This window comes from Mastomys coucha, unplaced genomic scaffold (genome assembly GCF_008632895.1).
Source record: "Mastomys coucha isolate ucsf_1 unplaced genomic scaffold, UCSF_Mcou_1 pScaffold9, whole genome shotgun sequence".
Lineage (NCBI taxonomy): Eukaryota > Metazoa > Chordata > Mammalia > Rodentia > Muridae > Mastomys > Mastomys coucha.
The window spans coordinates 13,805,829-13,832,086 of record NW_022196915.1 but is presented as its reverse complement, the minus strand read 5'-3'; the positions used below and the strand labels follow the sequence as shown (position 1 = coordinate 13,832,086).

General features: G+C 44.3%; 1 protein-coding gene across 9 annotated transcripts in view; it reads right to left on the bottom strand.

Annotated features, from left to right (window-relative positions):
- Arhgef3 (Rho guanine nucleotide exchange factor 3) overlaps positions 1–26,258 on the bottom strand; it is a 301,945-nt gene that overhangs the window by 39,346 nt on the left and 236,341 nt on the right. For 8 of the 9 annotated variants that reach the window (XM_031362585.1, XM_031362587.1, XM_031362586.1 and 5 more), the window contains one exon: positions 5,743–5,850. In XM_031362585.1, the coding sequence (XP_031218445.1) occupies positions 5,743–5,850 (108 nt within the window). Of the gene's footprint in view, positions 1–5,742; positions 5,851–6,839; positions 7,052–26,258 lie in introns of those variants that run through there. The other variant, XM_031362593.1, reaches the window with a different exon arrangement.

Here is a 26,258-nt window from a genome sequence, read left to right as displayed (position 1 = left end):
GTGGCTTAGGGCAGTCATCCAACATCTTAATCCAGCACCATGAATGACTCTTAAATGATAATGTCCATGACAAAGTATTCTACCAGCTGGAAATAATGCCTCTTCCCACTGGGGTGAGCAAACTAAGGGCCAGCTGAGTGCAGGATGCTTCAGATCCGAAGTCTGCTGGCTATTTTTAGATCCTGGCAAGCCACTGGCTGTACTGTGACCAGTTTGGGGTTTTTTGTTTTGGGGTTTTTTTTTGCCTTTTTTTTTTTCCTAAAAGAAGTGGTACTCAGAACACCTACCAGGTCTCCTCGCAGCACTGGCTGACTGTGTGACCCTGGGCCCAGGTTAAATGCTTGGGGTTCTTTGCCCTATAGATGACACTGAGATCACCCTGCAGAGTTCTGGGGAAGGTGATTTGAGGCCATGCATGGCAGGCACTTGGAACAGGGGCTGCAGCACTGTGGACAATTACAAGTTGATTGTTTATAAAGGACACCTATAACTCTACAAAAAGGACAGGCAAGAATGAGGAGTAGCTCTTGACACGTGGCACTGGGTACTTCTCAGCTGTCCCATCACCTGCCAGACGCTCACCTTCATATATGCAAAGTAACCGGGGACCCAAAACTTTCTCCATTCACAAAAAATTTATGAAAAGACACCATAGTTGTCAGACATGGTTCCTTAAGTCAATATACCCATGTGAACTCCCTACTTATGTCTCAGGTGTACATAGATGGTACCAGACTTCTCATTCCTTTCTCAGGCCTGGGGTTTGGATGCTTGCCTAGAATGCATGAGGACCCAGGTTCGATTCTCAGGACTGTATTAACCAGGGGTAGTGGTACATTCTGGAAATCTTAGCATTGAGGAATTAGAGGCAGAAAGATCAAGGTTCTCTTCAGCTACATAGCAAGTTTAAGACCAGCCTGGGCAACACAAAAACAGGGGGTGAGGGTGGGGACCTAAACTAAAACTATTAAGGGAAACAAACAGAGATCTTAACTTTAATGAAAGCTGGAGTGCCCCATGTGAAGCCAAGAAACACTGAATACTCATTTGCACTTCAAATTGGGCAGTTCACACAAGTGTGACTAGACAGATTGTTACCTTGAGTTAGGCTCGGTGTATATAAAGTATACACACGCTAATATCCAAAGTCATTCTGAAGAGAAATGTTACGATGTTAAAAGGGTTGTTTTGGAATAGAAGGCTAAACACATTCAGTTTTTCTTTCTCTTTTTCTGTACCTTCCCACAAAAACACACACTTTAGAAACAGAAAGAAAGATGTTCCTATCCAAAGCCAATGAAGGGACATCACAAGGCAAAATGAACTCTGTCCTCGCTGGACTTGGCTCGAATGTGTCCAGGAGTCACGTGCAGCTGTGCACAGAGAGGCAGAGCTCAGCATGCTGTTGGTCCAATCGAGCTGGTATTCCCTGGGTTCCACAGGAGAGGTACACACTCCGGCCCCTTCCAGAGCTGGGCCAGGTTTCCCTCTCAGGCGTGCTGAAAAGGGAATTTATGGGCCTTGGGGGATCTAGACATCTGTGCTTTAGTTTACCAGCAGCCCTGTGCTAAACCTTTCTGGTAAGGAACTGACAGAGTACCATGCAGTCGATACCATAATGCTGCCTTTGTGCTGAGACCCAACTTTCCAAGCCCATATGGGTGCCGGGAGGCAAGAGAAAACAAACCCGCCAGTGTGTTGTCTCGGAGACCACTCACATTTGTAAATGGCTTTTTAATCTTTCTGGAAGAGGCTGCCAGCCCGGCGTGCCCCTGTGTCCTCCTCCACTAACTATGGTCTCACAGGAAGCCAGAGGGAGAACCACTAAGTATTGATGGAAGCCTTGTGTTTGGGTCTAAGTCACTGCCTATCATTAAAGGAACATAACCTAGAGATGAAACTGGATATCCAAAAGGATCCTTATGTCTCTAAAGTGCCAGGAGCCAAGGAAATAAGAGTAGTGTACCAGAAAACCAAGATGCTTGCTGGGTCTGGTAGCACAGCTTTGGTACCCCAGTTACTCAGGAAGCTGAGACAGGGAATCAAAAACTTAAGGACTGCCTAGGTTGCAAAGGGAGTTCAAGGCCTCCCTAGGCAACTCAGTAAAGATCCTGTTCCCAAATTTAGAAAGAATAGGAAGGGGTCAGGTATGGTGGCACATGCCTTTAATCCCTGTCCTTGGAAGGCAGGGGCAGGACAATGATCTAGATACATAGACAGTCTTAGGCTAACCACGAGGCCCTGTCTTGGTAACAATAAAAAGGGACACACACACACAGAACAGATGGCTCGGTGGCTAAAGGCACCGAGCTTGATGACCTGAGTTCAATCATCAGGACCTACATGGTGTAATGACTTGAATAAGCTCTCCTCTGACCTCTATAAGCACATCAGGGGTACCCCACCCCCAAGTAAAAACGTAATAAAAATTTACTAAAACCAAAACAAAGCATTTGGTGGGGAAGCACTTGCCTTGTGTGCCCAAGACCCTAGGTTTAATCTTCATTATTATAAAAAAAAAAAGTAAGACAAAGAAATAGAAGGCAAACAAATGAGCCAACTTGCTTTGTGCTCAAATGATTTTTGAAATAGAAGAGAAATTACACACACAGGTACATAAGGTGAATGGTTGCTGAGGTCCCAGAGGCCTGGGCACACAAGCAGTATTCCTCTTGTCTTATTTCTCCCCCCAACAGAAATGACATGGAGGAACCTTGAAGGCTTATGAAACTGGTTCCTGGGCAGCCTTGGAAGCTGGCGCCTCCCCTTCATGCTCCCTGTTCCTCTTCCCTTTCTAGTTGCTAGGGAGAGCAATGGAGTCAGGAGGCAAGAGTAGAAAAGTAGTTTGTTAAACAACTGGCCAAGAGGTTTACACTGCATGTCCCAAGGTGGGCTACAGGGAGACAACCGGGTGCAGGATGGCATTCACCACTCTCACAGATCTTACATGAGCATGCTGTGTGCAATTCTGAGCTTAGAGATGTATTTCTATGCACTAATCTCGCCCCTTCAAATAAGAACACATTGCTCAAGTTCTCTGTGTCTCTCTGTAGAAACATGAATAACTTTTCTATTTCTGTCCCATACACACAGCCTAGGGTTAGCGATTTATCATGACAGTCAAGAAAGGTCAGTAGAAAACTTATTTAGCAAAAGAAAGCTATCTTTGAAGCTTTAGAAGGCAATTTCCACATGGCAGGTTCTCCCTGGGGTCTGACGCTCTCATCTTTGCTTGGTCTCTAAGTCTGCTAAGTTTTCAGACATGGCTTAATTAATTTCTCTCTCCCCAGTTCTCTAGGTCAATGCAAATCTCTAAGACAATCAGCTGTTTTCTGCAGTGTTTCCTATGCAGGAGCCCTAGGAACCAGAAAAAAAAGAATAAAGATTGCCTGGGAAGTCTACAGAAAAATGGTGAAGGTACGCGATCAGGTTACAGGGGAGAACACAGTGTTCTCAGAAATACAAACTCAAAGGTTTACAAGGCAGGCAAGGCGATGTTAGCAAGGGACCCAGAGCTACGAGAACAACTGTAGAATAGGAGACATTTGCAGGTGAAAGCTGGCTAGCTAGTCTAATCAAAGGTGTTACTGTCATTTTGCAAAGAAAGCACAGCACTGCCCTAAGTCTACCAGAGGGCAACTCTACCCTGAGAAAAGCAATCTGAGTGCAGGAGGAGCCCAGTGACAGGTGAATGAGTAGGGACCTCCCTGGCACAGGGTGGGCCATCCTGGGAGAAACAACAGGGAGAGAGGCTATCAGGGAATGTCCTATCATCAAGGGAAGAAATAAATAGCTCATAGTGAACTTGAGCCATGGTCTAGACTGGAAAGGAAAGAGTCAAATGTAGTTGACAGTCTAAAGACTTTTCAAAAAGCAGAACTCAGCAAAAGACCAGATGTGCAGGAGAACCCAGGTGATAATGAATCTTCCAGGAAAAGCCCGCAGTGAAATCGTCCAGAGGGCTGAGACACTGGCCATGAGGGACACAGTATGCAAACACATCCTTCCCACCAACCAGCTCTGCAGGCTGACTCCCCCCACAGAATCTTATTTTGTTCCTCTGTTCTTCCGACCAAGAGGCCAGAGTATAACCAAGAGCCCATAGTCCCAAGGACTGAGACAGACAGAGCCAAATCCAGGGCTCTCTGGGTGGTGAGCCACTCACGAGTAACAGTTAACAGAGTTAACAGAAGGGCTGGAAGTAAAGGGGTTAAGCAGTGGGGACAGATGACACCACAGGGCTGTGGAGCATCCATCAGACAGTAAGGAAGCAGGGGTACAAAGGCGTGTAGGAGAACCTCATAGCGTTCTCCAGTTCTGATGGTTAGCATGTGGCATGTCTTTGGCTCAATAGCTCCAGCCTCTCTCTTCTGTGACTACTTTGCTTGACTACATAAACTTCTGCTGTTAAACTCTGTGTTGAACTAAATCCTTTCCTTTGAGAAGATAAGAATCAAGGAGAAATCTTCAACTGCCAATAGCTTTCTGGTCTACAATTTTCTTAAATATTCAAGGTCAAGACAAAAGCGTTGCTAAGTGCAAGTATTCAAGACAAATGAGATGTGGCAGATGCCTGACTTGCTCAGCTATTCTGGGGGTGAGGACCTCGTTGTATGACTTTTGTGGGGTTCAGTCTAAAAGAGTATTTTTATGATTTGGTTTCAAGGTTGTGAACGGATCTCAACCTTCACTTTAAAAGGCAAGTTGCAGGAAGAGATTAAGAGTAGGCCTGATGACATGCCACTTGCCACCAAGCCTGACGACCAGAGATCAGTCCCTGAGGTCTGCGTGGTGGAAGGAGAGCTGATTCTTTCTAAGTAGTCCTCTGACCTCTACATAAGCATCATGGCCTACACATGTCCCGCTCCAAATAAAAATAATAATAGTAGAGTTTAAAAACAACCACACACACACTTGTTAACTAAAAACTACTACTGTAAACAATATCCACTATATAGTTAGTAATAACTAAAGGCTCTTTGAATTTACTGTCTCATACATATTTACAATTCTACAAAGGAGCTGTGGTTCTTTGTAAGCCACAAAAGGTGACTCTGTGATACATTTACCTCTGAGGAATAAAAGCGAGACTTAGAAATGTTAAGTCACCTACCCTGGATTGGCAATCTTCAATGGACAATTCAAGTCAGAACAAAGGTACACTGGGTATTTTGTTCTAACCCTGAGGCCGACAAACCTTTCTGTAAACAAACAGGCATGGCTGTGTTCTAACCAAGTTCCTATGGACAGTGAAGTTAGAATTCCATGTGTTTTTCACATATAAGAAATACCATTGTTTCATTTCCTCCCCAAATACTTGAAGTTGATAGCAGTATCCTTAGCTCATGAGCCATGAGCTAAGAGGAGGCAGGTTTCCTCCTCTCCCTAACCCCATAGCTTTCTAACTCTGGTTGAAGCCACCAGGTTCTGCTACTATCCAGCTCATCTCACAAGCTGACATTTCAGGAGTCCAGAGATATTGCTGCACAAAACCAGTAAGGGTACTCTCTAGATAGGACCCATGACTTAGACATACAACTATGAACTATCAGGAGTGGTGCTACCACCACCTGACCCAGGGTTATGGCGTGCACACATCTCTAGTCCTTGTATTCTCCCTCACCCGTACACTCTTCTACACTAACTAGCAAACGGTGATTCAGCTCCCCCTGAGACCAACAGAGATTCTAGGTGCACAAGCACAACACAGCTCTCTGCAAGTCCAAGCCCACATTCCCTTACCTGCAAGGTTTGGCTGAAGCGCTTTAACGGTGTGGTCTTCACAGGTGGGATGAGGTTTGCTAGTGATGTGACTCTGGAAAGGGGTTTGACCCTTTTGTTACTAGGTTCCTGCATAAAAGAAAAAAAAAAAAAGAGGACAGTGTCAAGGCTAATCTTGAAGATGTCTGCCACAACACCACATCCATCCTGCTCTGAGAATTGCAGGATGGCAGAGTGATCTATAGACCGTGACCAGTACCCCAGGATCTGCACAGGTGATCTGGCTAGGGAGCCAGGAAAGAGAAAAGACAGAGGATGCACACAGAGGCAGTGGGGTGGCAGAAAGGTGGGGATCCCGCCCTTTCCCCATCCCCTCCCCCACAGTCAGTCAGCTTTTCAGTCAAAGCTTTCAGTGGAACCCTTCTTCCCATTGCTGTAGAGAGTTCCCAGTCAATGACCTTGCCAGACAGTGTCTTGTTGCTTCTGGTTTCATTTTTTAAAAAATCCTTCCTGTCACCTTGCCAGAGCCATTTTTGTAGATGCTTTATCCATTCATTTTTTTCTAAAGTTACAAAGATTGCTTTTAATTCATCAAATTTAAAAACCTATTTTAAAAAGCATCCGTGTGTCTGTGTGTATAGGGGGAGAGAATCAGGGGACAACTTTCTGTAGTTAGTTCCTCTCCTTCTACCATATGGGTTCCAGGGATCAGACTCAGGCTGTCAGTCCTGGTGGCGAGCCTGCTGGGACATCTGACCAGCTCCAAATATTTTTTAAGAAGTTTTATTTCTAGGATGATAAGAAAGCATCTCTAAACCTATAATAACAGAGAGGCACATATTAAAATTCACAAAATACCTAGTGGCAAGAGGAAATGTACAGGGAGAAATCTGTATCATGGGTTTTTGGTTTCCATACTATTTATAGCCACACATTTTCAAAGTCACCTCCACAGAAAACATCGATTGCAAATCTGTTAAGTTACTCCAGAGCTGGAGCTGGCTGACAGGGGAGAGAGGAACTCCTTATTCCAATGAACGTTAACAAGAATGATACAAATAAAAACAGGCTGGGGGGGGGGGAGGATAAACATTTTACGAGACAAAGAGGACAGTTACCCTTGCTTTCCTATGCTCCATCTGACCTGCAGTAGATGCTGGACAGCACATGAAGACCTCAAAGTGTGATGGAAAATGCCAAGTCAGCCAGTTGTAGCAGAAGTCAATCATTTCCTAAGGCAGCTCACCAGATCCCTACCCCAAGGTGTTCATCTTTCCTTTTCAGCCATTGCTCTCAAAGTTTGACCACGAATTTCTAATTCTTCAAGGGGTTCCTGCAGACCATTCTAAACACAGCAGATGCTTGAGGAAATCCTTTATGAATCTGGAATTCAGCCGGGAAGTTTTCATGTCGCCCTTGCTAGCCTCAGATATCAGAAGCCCTCTCTTGAGACTATCAACGTTGTTGACATTTTAAGTAGGAAAAAAAAAATTAAACTTAAAGAAGTTCAAAACAGTTCCATGGAGTAAGCTGTGTGGTTTGCAAAGCAGTCAGTTGCTTTTCTAAGACAGAATAGATCCAGCAACAAGGGACCTCTCTGGCTTCTCAGTGAGATGCGCTGAGCAGATAGTAGGCAGTACTAGGAGCACTAGGAAGGCTGGGTTTTAAAATGCAGCAGACAAATCTCCTAAAATGAAGACTGCCACTACAAAGGACAAAGTGCTGAAGAGAAAAGTCCAAAAGCCATCTGCTTCCAGGTGAAGATGTCCTTCAGGGTGCTCCCTGCCCAGGCTCCTGAGCATCTGTGCCCAGAGGATGATTTTAAGATTCTCCCTTTTTACATCGTATCTGCATCCTCAGCATGCTGTGTACACCCATGTGTGCACACACAGTCTCTTAAGCATCCCCTGAATTTCTCCAAATGGTTTCTGCTTTAGTCTAGAAATGCCAGGTTGAAATCTTGCTCCCTTCGGTGGCGTAAACCGCATTGCAGCACAAGAGAAAAATCCCAGAGGAAAGAACTTGGTCTCCGGTAATCCTGCATGCACCTCAGAGCCCAGAGAAGCTGAGTCTTATTCCCAAAGTTAAAGCTGTATCAGAATGGGGAGGCTGAAGAGTGAGCAGCAGCTGGGTTGTCTTGCTTTAAAGCAGGGCAGGGAATGCTGCGCACTTGGCAGGCTTCAGGAGGATCTAGCCCTGTGTCATGTGTTCTGAGGTTGGACTGACTTTGCTGCTCCATTTAAATGGCCCACTCCGATGTGTTATCTACACTCTAATATAGCTATAGGATACATAGTCAATGCAACAGTAGCCCAGCACACTGATAATAAGTGGAATCCTATTTAGAACTCCTTCTCCGAGGCATGACCCCTAAGCGAGTTAACAGCAGGTTGCTCTCTGGTGATCTAACATTGCTAAGCAAGAGGAATGAACCAGAAGCCACCCTGCTGTGATTTAGTGCAGGCAATGCAGGCAGGTGTAAACTCCAGAATAGGATCTAAGCCGGGAGACCTTATGTCTGACCACACAAGCGAAGTATGAATTATGTTGCTATCCCGAGGCTTCTGTGAGAATAAGAAATTTAAAGCAATTCTTGGCCTAATTTAATTGTTCTTTTCCATTTATTCAAGTCTGTCTCAGCTATATCTTACTATTGTCTAAAGAGCCCTCCGAGAAAATATTTCTAAGATTCTAAGTAAATAGCATTACAGAGAACTAACTAGCAAATGCAATACGGAAGGTGTTTTCAAGGTTTGTCACTGGAAGATGACAGAACTTAACATGCAGAGATCCTGCCTGGTCTAACACAGCACTACTACTAGAGGTTGGGCAAGGTCAGTGCTGTACCCAGGCACAAAAGGTACTGTTTCAGGGCAGGCACACAGTAGCAATACTGCCAGGTGACCTGAGAGACAGGCAGGAAAGGCACATCACTAAAGACCCTTTAAAGGGTGGGGGGAGGAGGTGGTCAGTTTTAATACAATGGTTCTGTTTAGTCTTTTCTAGGCTTTATTGTTCTGTTACACTAACTAGAATTGCTTGTAGAGTATTTATTACAAGTCAAGATATCAGGTACACCAGTCTAACTGCTGAATCCAAACTGATTCTGTTGATGTTGCTGTTGGTGTGAGTGTTTGCACAGTCCAGGCCAGCCTAGAACTATGTGGTGGAGGCTGATCTCCAATTCCTGATCTTCTTGCCATTAATTCTCAGTGGTGGTATGACCGTATCACCAGGATCAGGTTGCAAAGTGTTTAAAAAATAAATATATGTATATACATATATATGAAATATCTACTTATGTAAAATCTTTTTAATGTATATAAATATTTGCCTACATCATACAAGTATGTGTCATGAGTGTGCCTGGTGCCCTTGGAGGTCAGAAGAAGGTGTCAGACGTCAGATCCCTTGGATTGAACTGGAGTTACAGACAGTTGTGAGCTGCAATGTGGATGTTGAGACCAAACCTGGGTCTCTGCAATAGTGGCAAGTACTGTTAACTGCTGAGCTTGCTCTCCAACTCCCCTACTCGCCAAAGTGGTTTTTTTTTTTTTTTTAAAGATTCATTTTATATTTATTGTACTTGATGAGAACATGAAAAAAGAGAACCTTTATCAAGTAGAAAAAGTCCTGCTTATAATCAAATTTGATGCGAATTTCTATCATGAATTAGCCTTGACTTTTACAAATTTTTTCCTATTCATAGGAAAGAAGGAAAAAAGAAGTAAAAGAAGGGGGAGGGGAGAGGAGGAAAGATAATGAAGATGGCCACAGAGGTCATATATTTACATAAAGGAATTTACTCAGCAGTTTAAAGAATCTCACGAGATAACTGCAAACCAAACAGAACACAACCCTCGGTGTGATTATATTTTTAACACAAGGTTTTCTTAGTGTGTTTTTTATATCCCTTTTCTAGGGAGGCGCAGTGACTTTCCCATCTCCTCATTATTCCTCCCCAGAGATAAACAGCAAAGCAGACTGGATCATGTACAAAGCTGCCTACGACATCAATACAACGTAGCACGGTTTCTCCTTTTGCTCTCTTCAAATGGTTTCACCAAAACAGACTGCAGGGAAACCTTCATTGTCTCTGCATTTCGCGTTGCAGACAGAACGGGGCTGGGTGCAAAAGGAAGAGCATGTGTCATGTCTACAGCTGCCTTTACTGAGCCCCCACCACTCCGCAGGAGTGCAGAGAATGCAGCCCTCAGCATGGGCAAGGACCCTGCTTCTGGCCAGGAGTCAGGCAGAGGTGAGAACTGTGCATGCCAGGGGATGCCTTTGCCCATGAGCTGATAGGGTCACATACACAAACAGATCAACCAATAACAACTTTCAGACATCTGGATGCAACAGGGAGCCTTTGCGTGGCTCCATCTGTGGGTATTAAGAGTCACCCCTGGTCCACCCTCTAACACTTGAAAGTGGCTTTCACCATCCTCCTGTTAAAAACTAACTGATTTGCATAAGTAAGTGATAACATGTCAATATTGGTTACAGGTTCTTTTTTTGTTGGCTTTTTTCAAGACAGGGTCTTATTATGTAGCTCTGGGTGACCTGGGACTCAGTATGTAGACTAGTCTGGCCTTGAACTCACAAAGACTATATTTGCCTCCCAAAGACTGGGATTAAAGGTGTGTGACACTATATCTGGCTTGGCTACAGGTTCTTATTTCAGAGGTCAACATATAAAATTCACTAGTTTATTTATCTCAATATGTTTTTAAGTTAACTCCTACCATACCCATTTGAAAAATGAAGAAACTGAGGTCTCAACTGATTGACTTGCTTAAAATGATTCAGCTGGATAGAAAAAAAAATAGAGGAAGGCACTATAATTTGAAGCAGGGTGACCTCCGAGCCATGTCCTGCCTGAAGGCTGGCTAACTTTTTCGGTAAAAGAGCAGAAAGTAAGGATTTTAGACTCTCTACAACACTCAGCCTCTAACAAATGCATCTGCTCATCTTCAGACATAAATAATACGTAAGTTAACCAATGTGGGCATGGACCATTAAACCTTTCATTGATGAACACATAAATTCAAATGTCATAATTTTCATGTCAAATAAATACTATTTTTCAACTATTAAAAACATTATTTTTAACTTGAGCCTCACAGGAAGTGTGCCAGATCTGGCTGCTGGCTGCTGTCTAGTCACATAGCTTCTCAGTGGTCTTCAACTTCAGCTCAGCTTCTCTAAGTGACAAACCTCAAGATGACACCCTCCGGCATGGTACTTTCCCCAGAGCTGGGCATGCAGGGTACATGGTTAGTTTCATTTCTGCGGGACTGATCCCTGTTCCACTACATTTTACTTCCTAAATAAATCCATCCAACCTAATATCAACTTCCTCTGATGTATGAATAAAGGCCCCTTTAACCGACACAATTCCTTGGATCCACATCACAATGAAATGAGGTAGAGGGGAGAGAGATAAAGAAAACAGAAGGCACCACAGGTCAACAACTGTCCAAAGAACAGACTCAGCTGCAATCTTACAGGTGGCACAGAACAAAATTATCTTAAAAAAAAAAAGTATTATTTATAATGGACAGAAAATTGTTCTGAAAATGTATCATCGGATGCAGAAGGGGGAAAGATGAGTCCCCGAGTTCATTAGTGGAACCCTGTGATGGAGGTGGACCAGAACAGAAGAAATAGGCAGAAAAAAATCCCCCGCTGAGCATAAGAACTCTCAACTAGGATGTGGACTACTAGAAAAATGGAAGCCAGGAGAGCCATGTCATGACATTGAAGTCAAGGCTGGGGAGGCACCCATCTAGAGCCAGGCTCCCTGAACGCTTTTCTATTACTAGAGTTCTGTTGTTTTGTTGTTGTTGTTGTTGTTGTTGCTTTGGCTTTTATTAATGCTTTTACACACAATCTCCGAACCACTAAACTTCATAAAATGATCCAGGGGAGGCCAACTGATTTACTTTAGAAGGGCTCAAAAAAAAGGGATGCCTTGAGGACCAGACTGTCTCCGGACAGGAGTCCTTAGACCCTGCCATATTTGTTTTGATTTGAAAGCATGCTTTGCTTTACCCAAGGCTCCCTCTCAACTCAAACTTCTCTTTTCATTTCCACTCTTCTAGGAAGGAGGAAGCTAAAGCCTCCCAGGCCCCTACTCTTCGGTGCTCCTGCCAATCAAATCAGTGTAATGCTCATTACTCTGCAATCATCTTGACTCTACCACCCTCTTCTTAGAGCCCCAAACTGTTCACATGGATTTACAGTTTACGTTCAAGACTCTAGGCCGCACCTGCTAATGTCAATGCCTTTCTTGCCCGTCAGTGGTTCTCATTCAGCCCTGGCCAACACTTGCACGGCCTCTGCCCCCCTACAACACCCTAAGCTTTACTTCAAACAGTCCCATTTTCCCCCTTGGTGAACAGGGACAATCTGTTTCATAGTCTGTCCCTTCCAGGAACTGCTAATAGTCTCCCATCTTGTGTTAATGCTTTTTGGACAAAGTGCTTGTGAAGGAGCTGGATTTTGCAGATCATTCTGTCATTTATTAGTCTGGCCCTCCTATTTCTTGTGTCATGTTATGCAGGTTACTCACAATTTCTTCAAGGGGAAAATGGGAGAAGAACCTCACAATGACTCTGGTGAAACCATCTGTCTTTTATTGGAGCCTTGGAATGTGGCAGGCACTGGACTCAGAGCTTTACATCATATCATGGCATCTTCAGTATATAGCTCATATCATTATCCTCATCTTGCAGAGTGCACAGAGGCCCGAGGATCACTAACCCCCATTTGAGATCACATATCTCTGGCAGCAGAGGACAATGTGGCCCATGCACCAGGTAATACACCTCTGCTCTGCTACTCTACAGCACAGATAATGATGGTACATGGGGCACAGGCTCTGTGGCTAGCAAGTACTCAATGCCCAGAGGCTGGAATGGGACTTGCAAACGGGTATATCTTTTATGACCCCTCTCCTCCTTCGCCTTCATGTGATGGTGAACTTACCACTCCATATATGTCTATTCTTTTTCGAAAAGTTGATGCTGATGCAATTTTAGACTCACAGACAAGTTTTAAAAATAGAGTGTTTCCTATACCTTTTACCATACTTCCTCAAAAGCTAAGGCCTTATACCACCAGAGTATGTTTATCAAAACTGAGAAGCTAGCATTGGCCCAACACTGTGACCTTTAATGTTAGGGGAATCCCTGGGACTTTACCACATTTCCCACTAGGATCCAATTTGAAATGCCACATTATATTTCACTGCCTTATCTGTCATAGTTCCCTCAGTCAGTGACAGTCCCCTCACAAAAAGTGCTCTCGTTATCTTACAGCAAAATACTGTAGTTCTCTAGCTGATAGATAAGCTGGAGGACCACTGGTCCTCATATACAGAATGTCTCTCAGGATAGACTGGTGTGATGTTCCCTCCCAATGAGGTTTAGGGAGTTTGCTATTTGTATTCTGGTGAGATCTCATCAAAAAAGAGTCTACTTTTTTCTTCTTCTTCTTCTTCTTTTTTTTTTTAAAGCACATTATATCAAAGGGGATGTGATATTGTTAGGTGTGATAACTGGTGATGTCAGCTTGGACATGTGGTTATGGTAACTCCCCCAAAAAGTATTGAGACAAGTTTTCAGCCCAGCTCTCTATAAAAATATACAAGCTCTAAACCCAGTGTCTGTGAATGTAACCTTATTGAGAACTAAGATCTTTGTAAATGAATTTAAAAAGTGAGATCAAGCTAGTTAGACTCCAGTCACAGGTGTCCTTATATGAACGGAAGGTTTAGAAACACACAGAAACGGATATAAAATGAGAGAGGTGAAGACTGGACTTGTGCATCCGCAAAGCTAGACAACGCCAATGATTCCTCTGAATTCCAAGTAAACTACAGAAAGCAGAAGTCAGGCGAGCAGTCCTGGGCAGGCTCGGAGGACAGCTTGGTATCAGCTACTGGGAGCCACCATACACAGGTGCTTCTGTCCCTTGCTGGCCTTCGCCACAGGAGCTAGGAAGGAGGGTGTCTGTGGATGTCCCTGCTGGGACAGTTCATAATTGGTACTTTTGCTGGAGGGGTTGATTGTTCACCTAGTAAATGCAAAGGGAGCTTCACTGAAGTGTATAGGTATCACCTTTCCAGGAATGTCTTCCAGCTGCAAAGGGAAACCCAGAGGTGGAGCCTGACAGAGTCCCAAGAGCCAATGCCAGCTGCAGCTGGAAGGGAAGGGGCAGGTGAGGGGGGGGTCAGCATGCAAGGCAGGGCGACAGGATACATGGGTGGCAAAGGGAGGCCTTTTCAGAATGGTTTGAGCATCAGAGGAGTGAGGCTGGAAGACAAGAGAAGATGGCTCCTTAAGAGCTGGTGGCTGACTCTACCTTCCTTTGTTGGAAACAAAAGGACAATGATGAAATGATTGCTCTTAATTCCAAAATTTCCACTATTATTCTTTTCCCTGCTCTCTTTCCCTTGGCACATCGTTAATTAGATGGGTGTCATCTGTCACCAGAAGATGAAAGGCAAATAATGAAGCCCAAATTCCAGCGGAAACCTGGCTTCATTGATTAAGCAAGTGGCACAAGTTTCAGAATAACCAGTTTTGAACCCATAAGATGAGCAAATGCTCTTCAAACTCTGCTCAGAATCCTAATTTTTCCTTTACAGATGTTGATCCACGATTTCAAAAAGAGATTCTAGGCTTTGGGGACAAAACCTCAGAAAGGGCACCAGAAAGGCTCCCTGGTAGCTGTGGATTAGTTCATCTCCACACAGAGGACCATGCCCTTGTTTGTGCTAGCTGCAAGTCTGACGTCCTGCCTCAAACTGGGCACACAGGGAGACGGCATTTCCCATTTAAGAAATGGCTCAATTCTTTCTTTCACATCAGGTACTAGGAGGAAAACACTGTGATTTCCTTCTTTCAGAGGAGAACAAAAAAAAAAAAAAAAAAAAAAAAAAAAAAAACTGAGAATCTAGGGTTTGCTTGTTTTGTTTTTGCTAATGGGAGAACAAGGAGAGCCAGGAGAAATACTATCCAGGGAGCACACTACATTAGTTCAGGCTCATGCACATACTCCACGAAGCCTGCCACACAGCTGGGCAAAGATGCAGAAGAGTACTCCTACCTTGGGTCCTGGCAACATTCAAGAGTAGATGACCAAGAAGCTGAACTGATGACTCTGAGCCATAAAACAGGACATACAGGGGCTTGAGGTGTATCTCAGTGGTGGAGCCTGCTGCCTTCAACATGCACGAGGTCCTAGATTCAATACTCCCAAACCAACCAAACAAAAACTATACTAAAACATAGCATGAGGTTGCTAAGACTGAAGACTGGACATTTGTTCTCTGTGTTTCGTGTGATTTGCCTGAGCCAGAGCGTCCCAAAGGTCCACGGGCAACTATAGTTCCTAAGCGAGCATCGGTCTTCAAGGCATCTGCTTTTAGGAGAGCCTTGGGTGAACAGAGAGATATCAAGATAGCCGGCTGAACTCAGACATGATCTGAGTCCCAGTCCCAAACAGCTTCCCATACAGTATAACAGAACAAACAAAACAAAACAATAAGAACAGAAATGAACTCATTTGTTACGACAACACTGGCAAAGTAATTGCAGCCCTCTCAAGTTTGATTAATCTCAACAATGGCGAAATGAAGACACACTGGCTGAGGCTGGTGAGGAGGGGTGATTCTTAGTGTACTCTAGAGAAACAATTCATTCCATAGCAAATCACAAGGTGGTAAATGTCCAGGGCATGCTCTTTTGTTTCTGAAGGAAGAATTTCAACAAATTATTAAAATTACTATTTTTGAGAAAGGGTTTCACTATATCGCCTGGCTTCAAACAAAGGTGTTCCTTCATTAGCCTCTATACTACTACACTCCACTAGGGGCAGATGCCCCCATGCCAAGCTTAAATTATTGCCTTGTTTCTCATTTTCATTGAAGTTTGGGCCCCATTTTAGAAAACTGTAGACTCCTACTTGCCTGCTATGAGGGGGTTCATTTTTGCTGAATGAAGGTTTATGGGTTTGAGGTGGGGAGGGGTTTAAAAAAAAAAGAACTTCGGAAAATAACTCAGTAAAATATGGGCCCCTCAGAGAGCTGGGGCAGGCAGCAGCCCAGGTTATGCACACAATCTCTCAGGAGTGCCAGTAAAATGAAACAGAGCCACTGTTTCAGACTGTAGCTCTGGCTAAGGTCTCCCTACTCAATTACTTTCAAAGCTATTCATTTTAGTCAACATTAGAAGGGTAAGTCAACATTTGTCCTGGCAGCAAGCCCACATTTGTTATTTTATTAGTCTGCTACTGGCTAAATTGGCCCGAGATTAAACACATCTAATAAATAGCCCTAAAATATTGGAGTTTAGCTGAAAACCACATTCAAATTCTCTTGCACAGGATGTTACTATTACTTAACCCTAGGCAGAAGGAGAAACACACACCCACACCCCTGTAAGCTCCTTTCAGCCAGCGCCAGCCCCTATCGCCTGAAGCTCATCTTGGTCATGCCCAGACATGGTTCTACAGACCTTCAGAGAAAGAGGAAGCCAAATATTTAGGTCTCTCTGTGGTCTCTGGCTGCACATCTGCCTGCCCAACTTCACGCGGCACCTTTCTATACTCTACTGAAGCAGACAGGACCAGAATCTTAGAGTTGTGTGTCACTTCAGGAGTCAGACCTTCTAACAAGACCGGAGGGAGGCCTGCTGGCAGGGCTGTGTTCCAGGCTGTGAATCTCGGGAAGGTCAGCCTGGCATACAAGGATGCAATGCCCTCTGGGCAGGAATATTACCTAAGTGATGTGCCCTGCATGCTACTCCCATTTCCAGGTTTGGAAAATGGGGTACAGCTGGACAGTTCCAGCTGGATGAAACCCAGGAGGCTCCTAAGAGATGGCTAATAGCCTGATCACTGCCACTGGGCCCTAAGGCCCTGTGTGGCTTTGGAGTTCCTCAGTTACTTCCTACTGACTTCTGGGAACGTGTGGGTGGGACTAAGCTCTGTCCTTGTTTATCTCTGCGGAAGGGATATCCTGGCTCCCACTCCCACCCCTCTGGGCTGGGTAGGAGAAAAGCGTGCCTTGGGCCTTCCAACCTTGCTTCAGAGTTGAGGTAGCTGTTGTGTACAAGTCTCAAGACAACTTTTAAGACATTTTGTGGCCCGGGCTCCCCAGAGCTTAGGAACAGACTCACAAAAGCCTCTGCAGAAGGTAACAAAGATCCTGTCAGTTTGATCAAAGAATGTATCAATTCTTTACAAAGTATCTGGGGATAAATACGAGCCCATCTTTCTGGCCAGAGACTACTAGAGCCAATAACGCAACCTCCTGTGGCTTGGTTTGCTGGCTGTGAAGTACAATGACCCTCCTAGAGTTGTCTGGGGGAGCATGTGAGACTTTGTGGAATGTGTATGTTATAGGCCCACCTCAGTGGGAGCTCCCAGATAAGACCAGAGCACTAGCCTACTCCAAAGCGCAAAGGGCAGCCTGCTTTCTCCTCCAGTCTGCTCTCTAGCCCACTGCTGTTCCCTAAAGCTTCCCAATTCACCTTCCACTGCCATGCCACTGGCATGTTCTGGCCACAAATTTTCATTCCACACTCCTGGCTTCTCCTTTCTGTGGCTTTATCATCTGTTTAGTAAAACTCTGGCTGGGTACAGGAAAACTGGGAGTGGCTTGGCAGGATTCAAGGCTACACTGGAGAACAAAAAACAGTGGTGAAATCCTAAGACATCAACCTGAGTCGGGTGCGGGGAGCCTGTAAACGGGTCTTGAGGTCTGCACCAGATAGGCCCCGCTAACACTATGTTGAATTATGCTCTACAGGAGCTGGTATGCAGTCTTACCAGACCCCAGGACTGTCTGGGATTTAGGCAACCATAGGTACGCTGGGCATTTAAACCCATCAGATGTACAAAGTAGAACTTTTCTCACACAGACATGGTGCCTTCTGCTTTAGCAAGGACACCACGGACTCACATGCGTCGCCTCTCTCCCCCTGCCATCTCCCGAAGCTCAGCATTCATTATCTTAGCTTCCCAGAAAATCAAATAGAAGTACAGGGATGAAAAGAGGCACGCTCACAGATCTCCATCTCGGTGTCCCAAAAGAGTAGGACAGATTGTTCTAGCTGACTCTGGGATGATGATGTGCATCTCACTTGAGCTGAGCTGACAGTCAGGTCTGGCTGAAGATAAGGCAGGGATCACATTTGGCTGCTAGATAAAACCTGCATGGTCATCTGATGGAGACCGGGCTGCAGGACAGAGCAGACACACTCTATTGCTGTCCGGGTGCTTCTTAGCTTTGACTTTAGTTTTTGAGCAAGGAAGCTTTTCAGGGATGTGACTTCCAGAAAGAAACATAAAATACTTGCGATGCCTCTGCCATGTGCCAGCTCTACCCAAGCAGCACTTTTTATCTCTTCAGATGCTGGCCCACGTGTGTCCTCAGCAGCACATTCCCACACTTAACAACCAGGGAATACGGAACATTTTAGAACATTCAGCTCCCAAGAGAGACCAGGATAAAACTCAAATCTGGATACTCTAAATGGAAAACCCAACCAACCAACCACATGAGAATCAGTGAATTGGAAACATGTTTGTGTGTGTGTGTGTGTGTGTGTGTGTATGTATGTGCACGCATAGATATATGTGTGTGTATGTATGTATGTATGTATATATATGTGTATATATATATGTATATATATATATATACATATATTTTTTTAATTTAAACCTTCATGTTGGGGTGACACCATGTCACCCAATGAGCAATGGTATGTGAATAAATAAGGCAGAGAGTAGGCTGCTCAGCAAAGAGTGAGGGCGGTGATGTACAACAGATTCCTATGTCATCCCACACCCCTCAAGTAAGTATATAAATAGTTCCAAATGCTATTCCTTAGGATGGGTGTGCGTGCTCACGCAGAACACAATGCTGTTTGCTTGGCTACTTCTCATGGTGCAGCATATTTTTTAAAGACAGGACTTTTTTTTTTAATGTTCACTAAGAATAGATTTTTTTCCAGAAGCTCACTGCAAACACTGGCTCTCTCAACTCAACATTTGCAACCTTGAACCATGATTGTGTATTCTTTCTAGCCCCCAGACTTTAATAAGAAGCCTGATGCATCATTATTTATGCATTCAATTATCTATTGAAATTCATACATGTGCGAATATGGAAAAGAAGGTACCCAGTGACAAAGAAGGCAAGGGGCCTAGGAGTTCTAGCTCTCAATTCTAGCTCATTTCAATTACAAAAGATAATCAGGAGACTGAAGGACAATGTGATTTAAAAATACAGAAGGAAGACTAGTCACAGATTGTGGTGTCAAACAAAATGATGGTTTAGCCTTGGAGTCAGAGGCAACAGGTGTCAATAAGTTTCTAGGAGAAGGCAGTTTTGCAGAATATGGTATGTATTTCTGGGATAAAGAACCCATCCCCACCCCCAACCGCCCCAACACAGGTAGCAAAAGACATGTGGATGGAGTAAAGACTCATTCTGGACCAGGTCCTTCTTCCTTCTGCCTCAGCATTTAGGTAGCTGGCTCTGCAAGCCTTAGCGGGCCCTGCTGCCAAGGCTGCTCTCTGCCTGACTCCAGCACGTACTCTCTCGTCTACCTCGGGCAGCAATGCCAGGACCCTATTTTATAGAAGAGGAAGCAGGTGTCCAGGGAAAGGAAACCACTTGCTCCAAGTTTTACCAAGTAATTAATGAGCAGAGCTGGCATTCAGATCTACCTGACTTGAAAGCCTTTCCTGCCACCCCCACCCTGACTTCCCAAGGCACATCATTTCCTCTTATAACAACAGCAAGGCACACACAGGGCAGTATCCTGCCAGTCTGTCTCCAAGGCTTTCTGTCCATCAATGCCTTGAGTCAATGCCACTTATCCATTTCACAGAGCAAGCAAAGAAGGCTTTAGAATTTGCCCAGGATCGCCTAGCCCGAGGCCACTCCCTGTCTACAAGGCCTGGATTCTTCTAGTTTCCTAAGCCAGGTTGGACCTGGATGGAAAGCTGACTTTGCAGGCAGAAGAGAGGTGAAGTCTGAGGCAGGAATGAAAAGAGGGGAAGCTGAGCCTGCTACTTTCTAGCCTTGTCACACCTGGGTCCAGCACGATAGACAGCTGTGAGGTGGCATACTCATGTGCCTCCAGCAGACAGGACATGACCCTCTATGGGTAGACCTGGAATAGATAGCATCTAGCATCAGTAGTCTCACTGGACTACTTTTCAACACATTCACAGGCTTCCAAGTTCCTCACTGAGCACCGCCATCACAGACTGACAATCATTATTATCAATATGTTAGTTTCCCTAGTGATTTGGTTACACTCAGACAGAAAGCATGCTTTTTTTCCTTTCTAAATGTGGGGAGAAACAATAGACACAGTCAGGTCTCAGTACTTGTTCATTGACAGCTAAAGAACACTAGAGGTCATATTTTTAGTTATTCAATTCTTTACCAATGTAGTCACCACACTACGGAGTTTCCCCTACTATTCTAACAAAGGACCCTTTTGTAATTAAGGTGTCCTGCTGGAATTCTGCATGAAGAACTCACAATCAAATCCACCCTCATCTGTTTCCCTTTGTCTGTGGTCAGCCCTGGCGAAGTCTAGGATGATGCATGCCAGTGGGGAGCTGCCTCAATGGCCAGGATGTGTCTCTCCTCAGATTCGTACACCATCTTCTGTTTAAAAATCACACTAGGAACTATAAAATCACACCAGATATTTTTAGCCTACCTGCAAGGAAAGATGTGAGGCTTGTCAGTGTGCCAGGAATATCTTTTATTAAAAAAAATAATAATAACATCAACATCAACAAGAAAAATAATAATTCCATTTGAACCATTTGGGAGACTGACTTGGTATCAACAGCAACAACAATAATTTCATTTGGACCATTTGGGAAGCCAACTTGGTATTGCCTATGAAGGAATGAGTAAGTTCGTTTCATAGAATGGCCACCCTAGCTCCTACTCACAGACCTCCACTCAAAACAGAAGCTTCTTGTGGCCGCTAAGGAACTGAAGACCTGTGGGATTTTTTTGGTTTGGTTTGGTTTGGGTTTTTGTTTTTGAAATCCTACTTTACGGTGAGGCAAGCATTATTTAAGAGGACAAGTCCAGCCAAAGGTCTTTTCAACTCACAGGAGCCCCAGAGTTCAGCCCAACTTCAAATCCTAGTTCTTAACTCACTCCTACTTTCTGACACACTTAAGTGTATATACATCTTACCCAGTCTTGCGCACAGGGAAGAAGGCAGAGAAAAGGGAAATGGGTTAAATGAGTTCCTTTGAAAATCTGGAACATTTCTGAAGCATAAAGCTTTATTCAGGAAAGTTTTATTTGTATTGTTAGAAAAAAAATTCTTTTTTTGAAAAGAAAACTTGATTATCATGGAGAGCAGGATTTTCTATGATACATTAAAACTACTTTTTATCTACTTCAGTCTTAATATCTGAACATATTCTGTGTTCAAACCTGAGACCTTGTTATATTATTCCAATCATCAAGGTACCTTCAGAGAATGCCTCTTACAGTTTCCAACTACTGGGGACCACCATGACAACATATTCCATATGTGTGGATCACCCAAGCTTACTGCATCCATAAACTGCTAATTTGTTACTTTGGTAAACTTACTGTAAAAACAAAGTATCAACCCCCTTCAATGAAAGAAGTCACATAAGGCCTGCTCTCCAGCACCCATGTAAAAAGCTGCCTGTGGCAGCACATGCCTATAACCTCAGTACTGGGGGAGCTGAAGACAGGCAATGGAGTGTGTGTGCATGTGTGTGTGTGTGTGTGTGCGTGTGTGTGTGTGTGTGCGCGCGCGCGCGCGCACGCGCGCGTCCAGAGGCAGACTTTTAAATATCTTTTTCTATAATGTACACATACACTCCTACCTCCTAGCCCTTCCCTGAAGCTTCCAAGGCTGATTTTTGTTTTGTTTTGTTTTGTTTTTTGTTTTTTGTTTTTTGAGACAGGGTTTCTCTATATAGCTCTGGCTGTCCTGGTACTCACTCACTCTGTAGACCAGGCTGGCCTCGAACTCAGAGACCTGCCTGCCTCTGCCTCCCAAGTGCTGGGATTATAGGTGTGTGCCACCACTGCCCAGGTCAAGGCTGATTTTTATACTTTGTTAAAGGAGGAAATTGCAAGTGATAGGGAAGACAGACATTCTAGGTCCAAAGTGACTCGACTTAATCAGAACCTTGGGAAGATAACTGGAGAGAAAAAGGGACTTGCATTACTTTGGTTCTAATTTCTGCATCATTTGAGCTATCACAAGTTGCATGACTTTATCTTTTGGGAAATAATGGCCGAGTCCAGTCCTCCCTTTCCAGAAGCAAAGACACAGAGGTTCTGAGTGGTGGAGACTACCTGTGCTCTGTCCTCTAGTGGGAAGCTCCCATCAGAGCCAACTTAGACATAAATGTTGCATTTAGAACTATTACGAAGTCAGCTTCCACTTACTACTGTGGATGTCAGAACAAAGTTCACTGTTGAAGCCCTTAGAGCCTTGGTGTGAAGCATGCCTACACTCATGAAAGGAAACAGGTGGCGTGGCCAACCATGAAGGCAGAAGAGGGTAGAGAAGATGCTCCGTCTTTGTGGCTCACACTTTAGCTATCAGATTTTTTCTCTCCTTCTAAGAGTTTACTTTCCTTTTCACAGAGGTTTGTTTCCAAGCCCCTTTGCAAAGTCACAAGCAAAGCTCCTCTGCCCACAACACACACACACACACACACACACACACACACACACACACACACCCTAGCAGCCACTAGGATGACAAGACAAGGCCTATGAACACCAACGAGGACTACAGGACACAGATGGCCCTACCAACACCCATTTCCAAAATATGTGACATCTAGAATTAAGACTTCTTAGGGATAGCTCAGCAGAAGAGCATGTGCATATTAGCACAGAGGAGCCCTGAGTCCAATCTGTAACACAGCAGGGGTGGGGGGTGAGAAAGACTTTTCCACCTCTTAGTTATGTTCTCCGGATATGCCTGGGACTGTTACAATATCTTTGAGAAGGGAGCTTGTACCAGCACAAGTTTAGGCCAGAAATGGCTAGAAGGAAGCCTTAGCCCTTCTGGCCACCAGGCTCAGCTTTACCTGTTTCCATTACTTGATTTATTCTCCTTTCTGTGGCTTCTTCTCAAAGAAATACTCCAAATTTGTAAACCAGGCAGCTGCTATGCACCGTAGTGTATAATATTATGAGGGCCTAGCCTAGGCTCTCAGTTTTATTTGATTCAATCAGGCTGCCACCTTCTAATACTATCTATGAAAGAACATTTTGCGAAAAGTACTTCTCCTTGCTCTTTAACGTGTCTTCTGTAGCTACTGCATCTGCAGAACTCAAAAAGCATCGGGTCAACCACATGTCACCTATATGTGCAGAAGTTTATGCCCATCCATTCTTTGTGGCTTGTTGTTCTCTCTAATAGTGATCTCCTACCCAGGACAAAGTAAGTCCTTGTTACGGTTTGGGATTCTGAATTACAAGCCAGGGCAAAGGTCACCAATTCACTGACCCAAACAGGAAGTCACTTTGTGCAGAGCTCTAGCCAACCTTAAGGGGGTTCATTTGTGACACTTTCCAAACAGTTCTGCTTACAACCAACTCCATTTAGTAACCAGTAGCTGCTTTGGTCAATGTGTTGGCAAGCCAAATGGTGAAGACTAGGAAAATAGGAGCATCATTTTTCTTGCCTTGGTTGATTTGAAAAAAAAAAAAAAAGATCTTTGCCTTATCCAGTACTACAGTTTGAGTATAAAATGTCTTTAACAGGCACATATTGAGGACTTCTTAGCCACTTGTGATTGTCTGTGTATGCATGGGCCAGGGAGAGGCACGATTAGGAGGTGTGGCCTTGTTTGAATAGGTGTGTCACTATCTGCGTGGGCTTTAATACCCTAGTCTTAGTTGCCTGAAGTTAGTCTTCCACTAGCAGCCTTCAGATGAAGACGTAGAACTCTCAGCTCCTCCTGCACCATGCCTGCCTGGATGCTGCCATGCTCCCACCTGGATAATGGGCTGAACTTCAGAACCTGTAAGCCAGCCCCAATTAAATGTTGTCCCTTATAAGAGTTGGCCTTGGCCATGGTGTCTGTTCACAGCAGTAAAACTCTAAGACACCACTAGCACTATTTTGAGAAGTACTAAGAGACTTTAGGAGGTGAGAGGGCAGGTGGAAGAAGGAGGTCACTGGGAGCATGCCTTTGAAGGTTAGACTTGGTCCCCAGTCCCTTTGTTTCTCTGCGCTTCCAGTCTACCAAGAAGTGAGCAACCTCTGTCACATGATCCTGCAGCCTTGGTGTTCTGTCTCACCACAGGTCCAGAATCAATGGAGCAAGGACGATGGACTGAAATCTCTGACTATGCCATTTCAATCAGCACGATCCTGGGGAAACCACTGAAGCTTCCTTCCCTTTTGTATACTTGTTTTTAAAACAAATAATTATACTCAGGTGAGCCAAAGGATATGAGTACTCTACCATTTATAAAACACACACACCAAAAGATTGACCACCACTGCAAGCATCATTATGAACAACTCTAGACATATATTTCTGTGGACTCCCTCCCCACAGCCCGGACAGTATCGAAAGCAAAACAGTGCCATGGGCCCCAGGGCTGCGGCTGCCCACCTGTGGAGCGAAACCTGGTTCCAGTTACATTCAAAAGCTCCACCCCCACAGAGTAACAAGGAAGTCACTGATTGGACTGTTACACTGACGTATTTTAGGGGGGAGTGGTTTTTGCCCCAGGTAATATACCTGTTGGGAGAACAAAGGATTTATTATTAAAGAACCAAGATGGCTGAGCAGTAAAGTCTCCTGTCTAATTTTTACCCTTCCACGTGGTTGGTATGTCTGTGGCCACTCTATCCTATCCCTAACTCTCTCCAGCAGCTGCTCTTCTTTCTAACTCCATTTTTCCAGGTTACCCACTGTTTAACGGTACTGCAGGACAGTAACATATTTCCCTCTAAGCAAGCTAGAACAGCAGGCCCAAAGATCTGAATCTCTTTCGTCTTTGTCAGTGTGTGCATGTATCTCTGTGTATACTCAGGCACTTGTGTTCCTGTACATGTGAAAATAAGAGAACATTCCTCAGGCACCATCTGCCAGGGTCTCTCTCTCATTGGCTTAAAACTGAACAAGTAGGCTAGGCTGGCTGTCCAGCATAGCCCAGGGATTGGCCTGCCTCTGCCTCCCCAGTGTGGTATTCCAAGTGCAAAGCTCGGTCTTCTGCCTCAGTGTACACACACAAACAAACTGCATTACAAGACAACAGTCACACAGCACTGTGGTCTGTCAAGTGTGTGAGACAGCCATTGTATTGTTTGGATATGAATTAGAACTTCTGTTAAGGTGAACATCTAAAACAGTCCTAGCCCTCAGTTCTTTGTATGTGAACTCCTATTCTTGTCTTTTGCCTATGGGGCAAGGATGATGGACTGAAATCATTTCCACTTGGCATTTCCAATGTCAATAGACCACTTTATGTATCTGTATAGATTATATACATGACAGAGATGCTAATCTTAGCCCTGACTTTTTTTTTTTTTTTTTTTTTTTTTTTTTTTTTTTTTTTTTTTTGGTTTTTGAGACAGGATTTCTCTGTATAGTCCTGGCTGTCCTGGAACTCACTCTGGAGACCAGGCTGGCCTCGAACTCAGAGATCCGCCTGCCTCTGCCTCCCAAGTGCTGGGACAACCAGGGCGGTGCATGCCTTTAGTCTCAGCACTTGGGAGGCAGAGGCAGGCGGATCTCTGAGTTCGAGGCCAGCCTGGTCTCCAGAGTGAGTTCCAGGACAGCCAGGACTATACAGAGAAATCCTGTCTCAAAAACCAAAAAAAAAAAAAAAAAAAAAAAAAAAAAAAAAAAAAAAAAAAAAGGCATGTGCCACCACTGTCTGGCTAGCCCTGACATTTTTATTTCTAAAATATTTTTCAAGGTATTCTTCTACTTCACCTACCTAAAGGAAGCATATTACATAAAAAAGAAATTTGTTGATTTAACATCATGATATAGTTAGTATAATTATAGTATTTCTGGGCTGATCAATACTCATGATTTCTGAACACAACTAGGATTTCCAGGTGAAGTTAGGAAAAACAAGGAGGCAGAATGAACACACCTGGGTGGACGTGAACTGGGAGGGATTAGAAGAGGGACATCAATTTCCAAAGATTTAGGATACGTGAGAAAGTACGCTATAGAAGAACAGCTCTGAAAAGCAGTGCTACAAGGATCTTCTCATGAACAAAGGCAGAAGATGGTCTCACACACCGTGAGCTATCTCTCCCTGGAAGTGCTAAGCAGAGATTGAATGCACCCGGCAGCTAGATGAGACCTGGGCACCTGTTCTCAGCAGACCAGGGTACTCTGATATGGTGACCTGGGGTCATTTCCCTAGTGGGTTCTGTTTGTTTCTTAAGTCCCTGGAAGCAAAGCCTGTTTTGCTTCTCCTTTCCTCCTCAATGTAAGAGCCAGGAAAA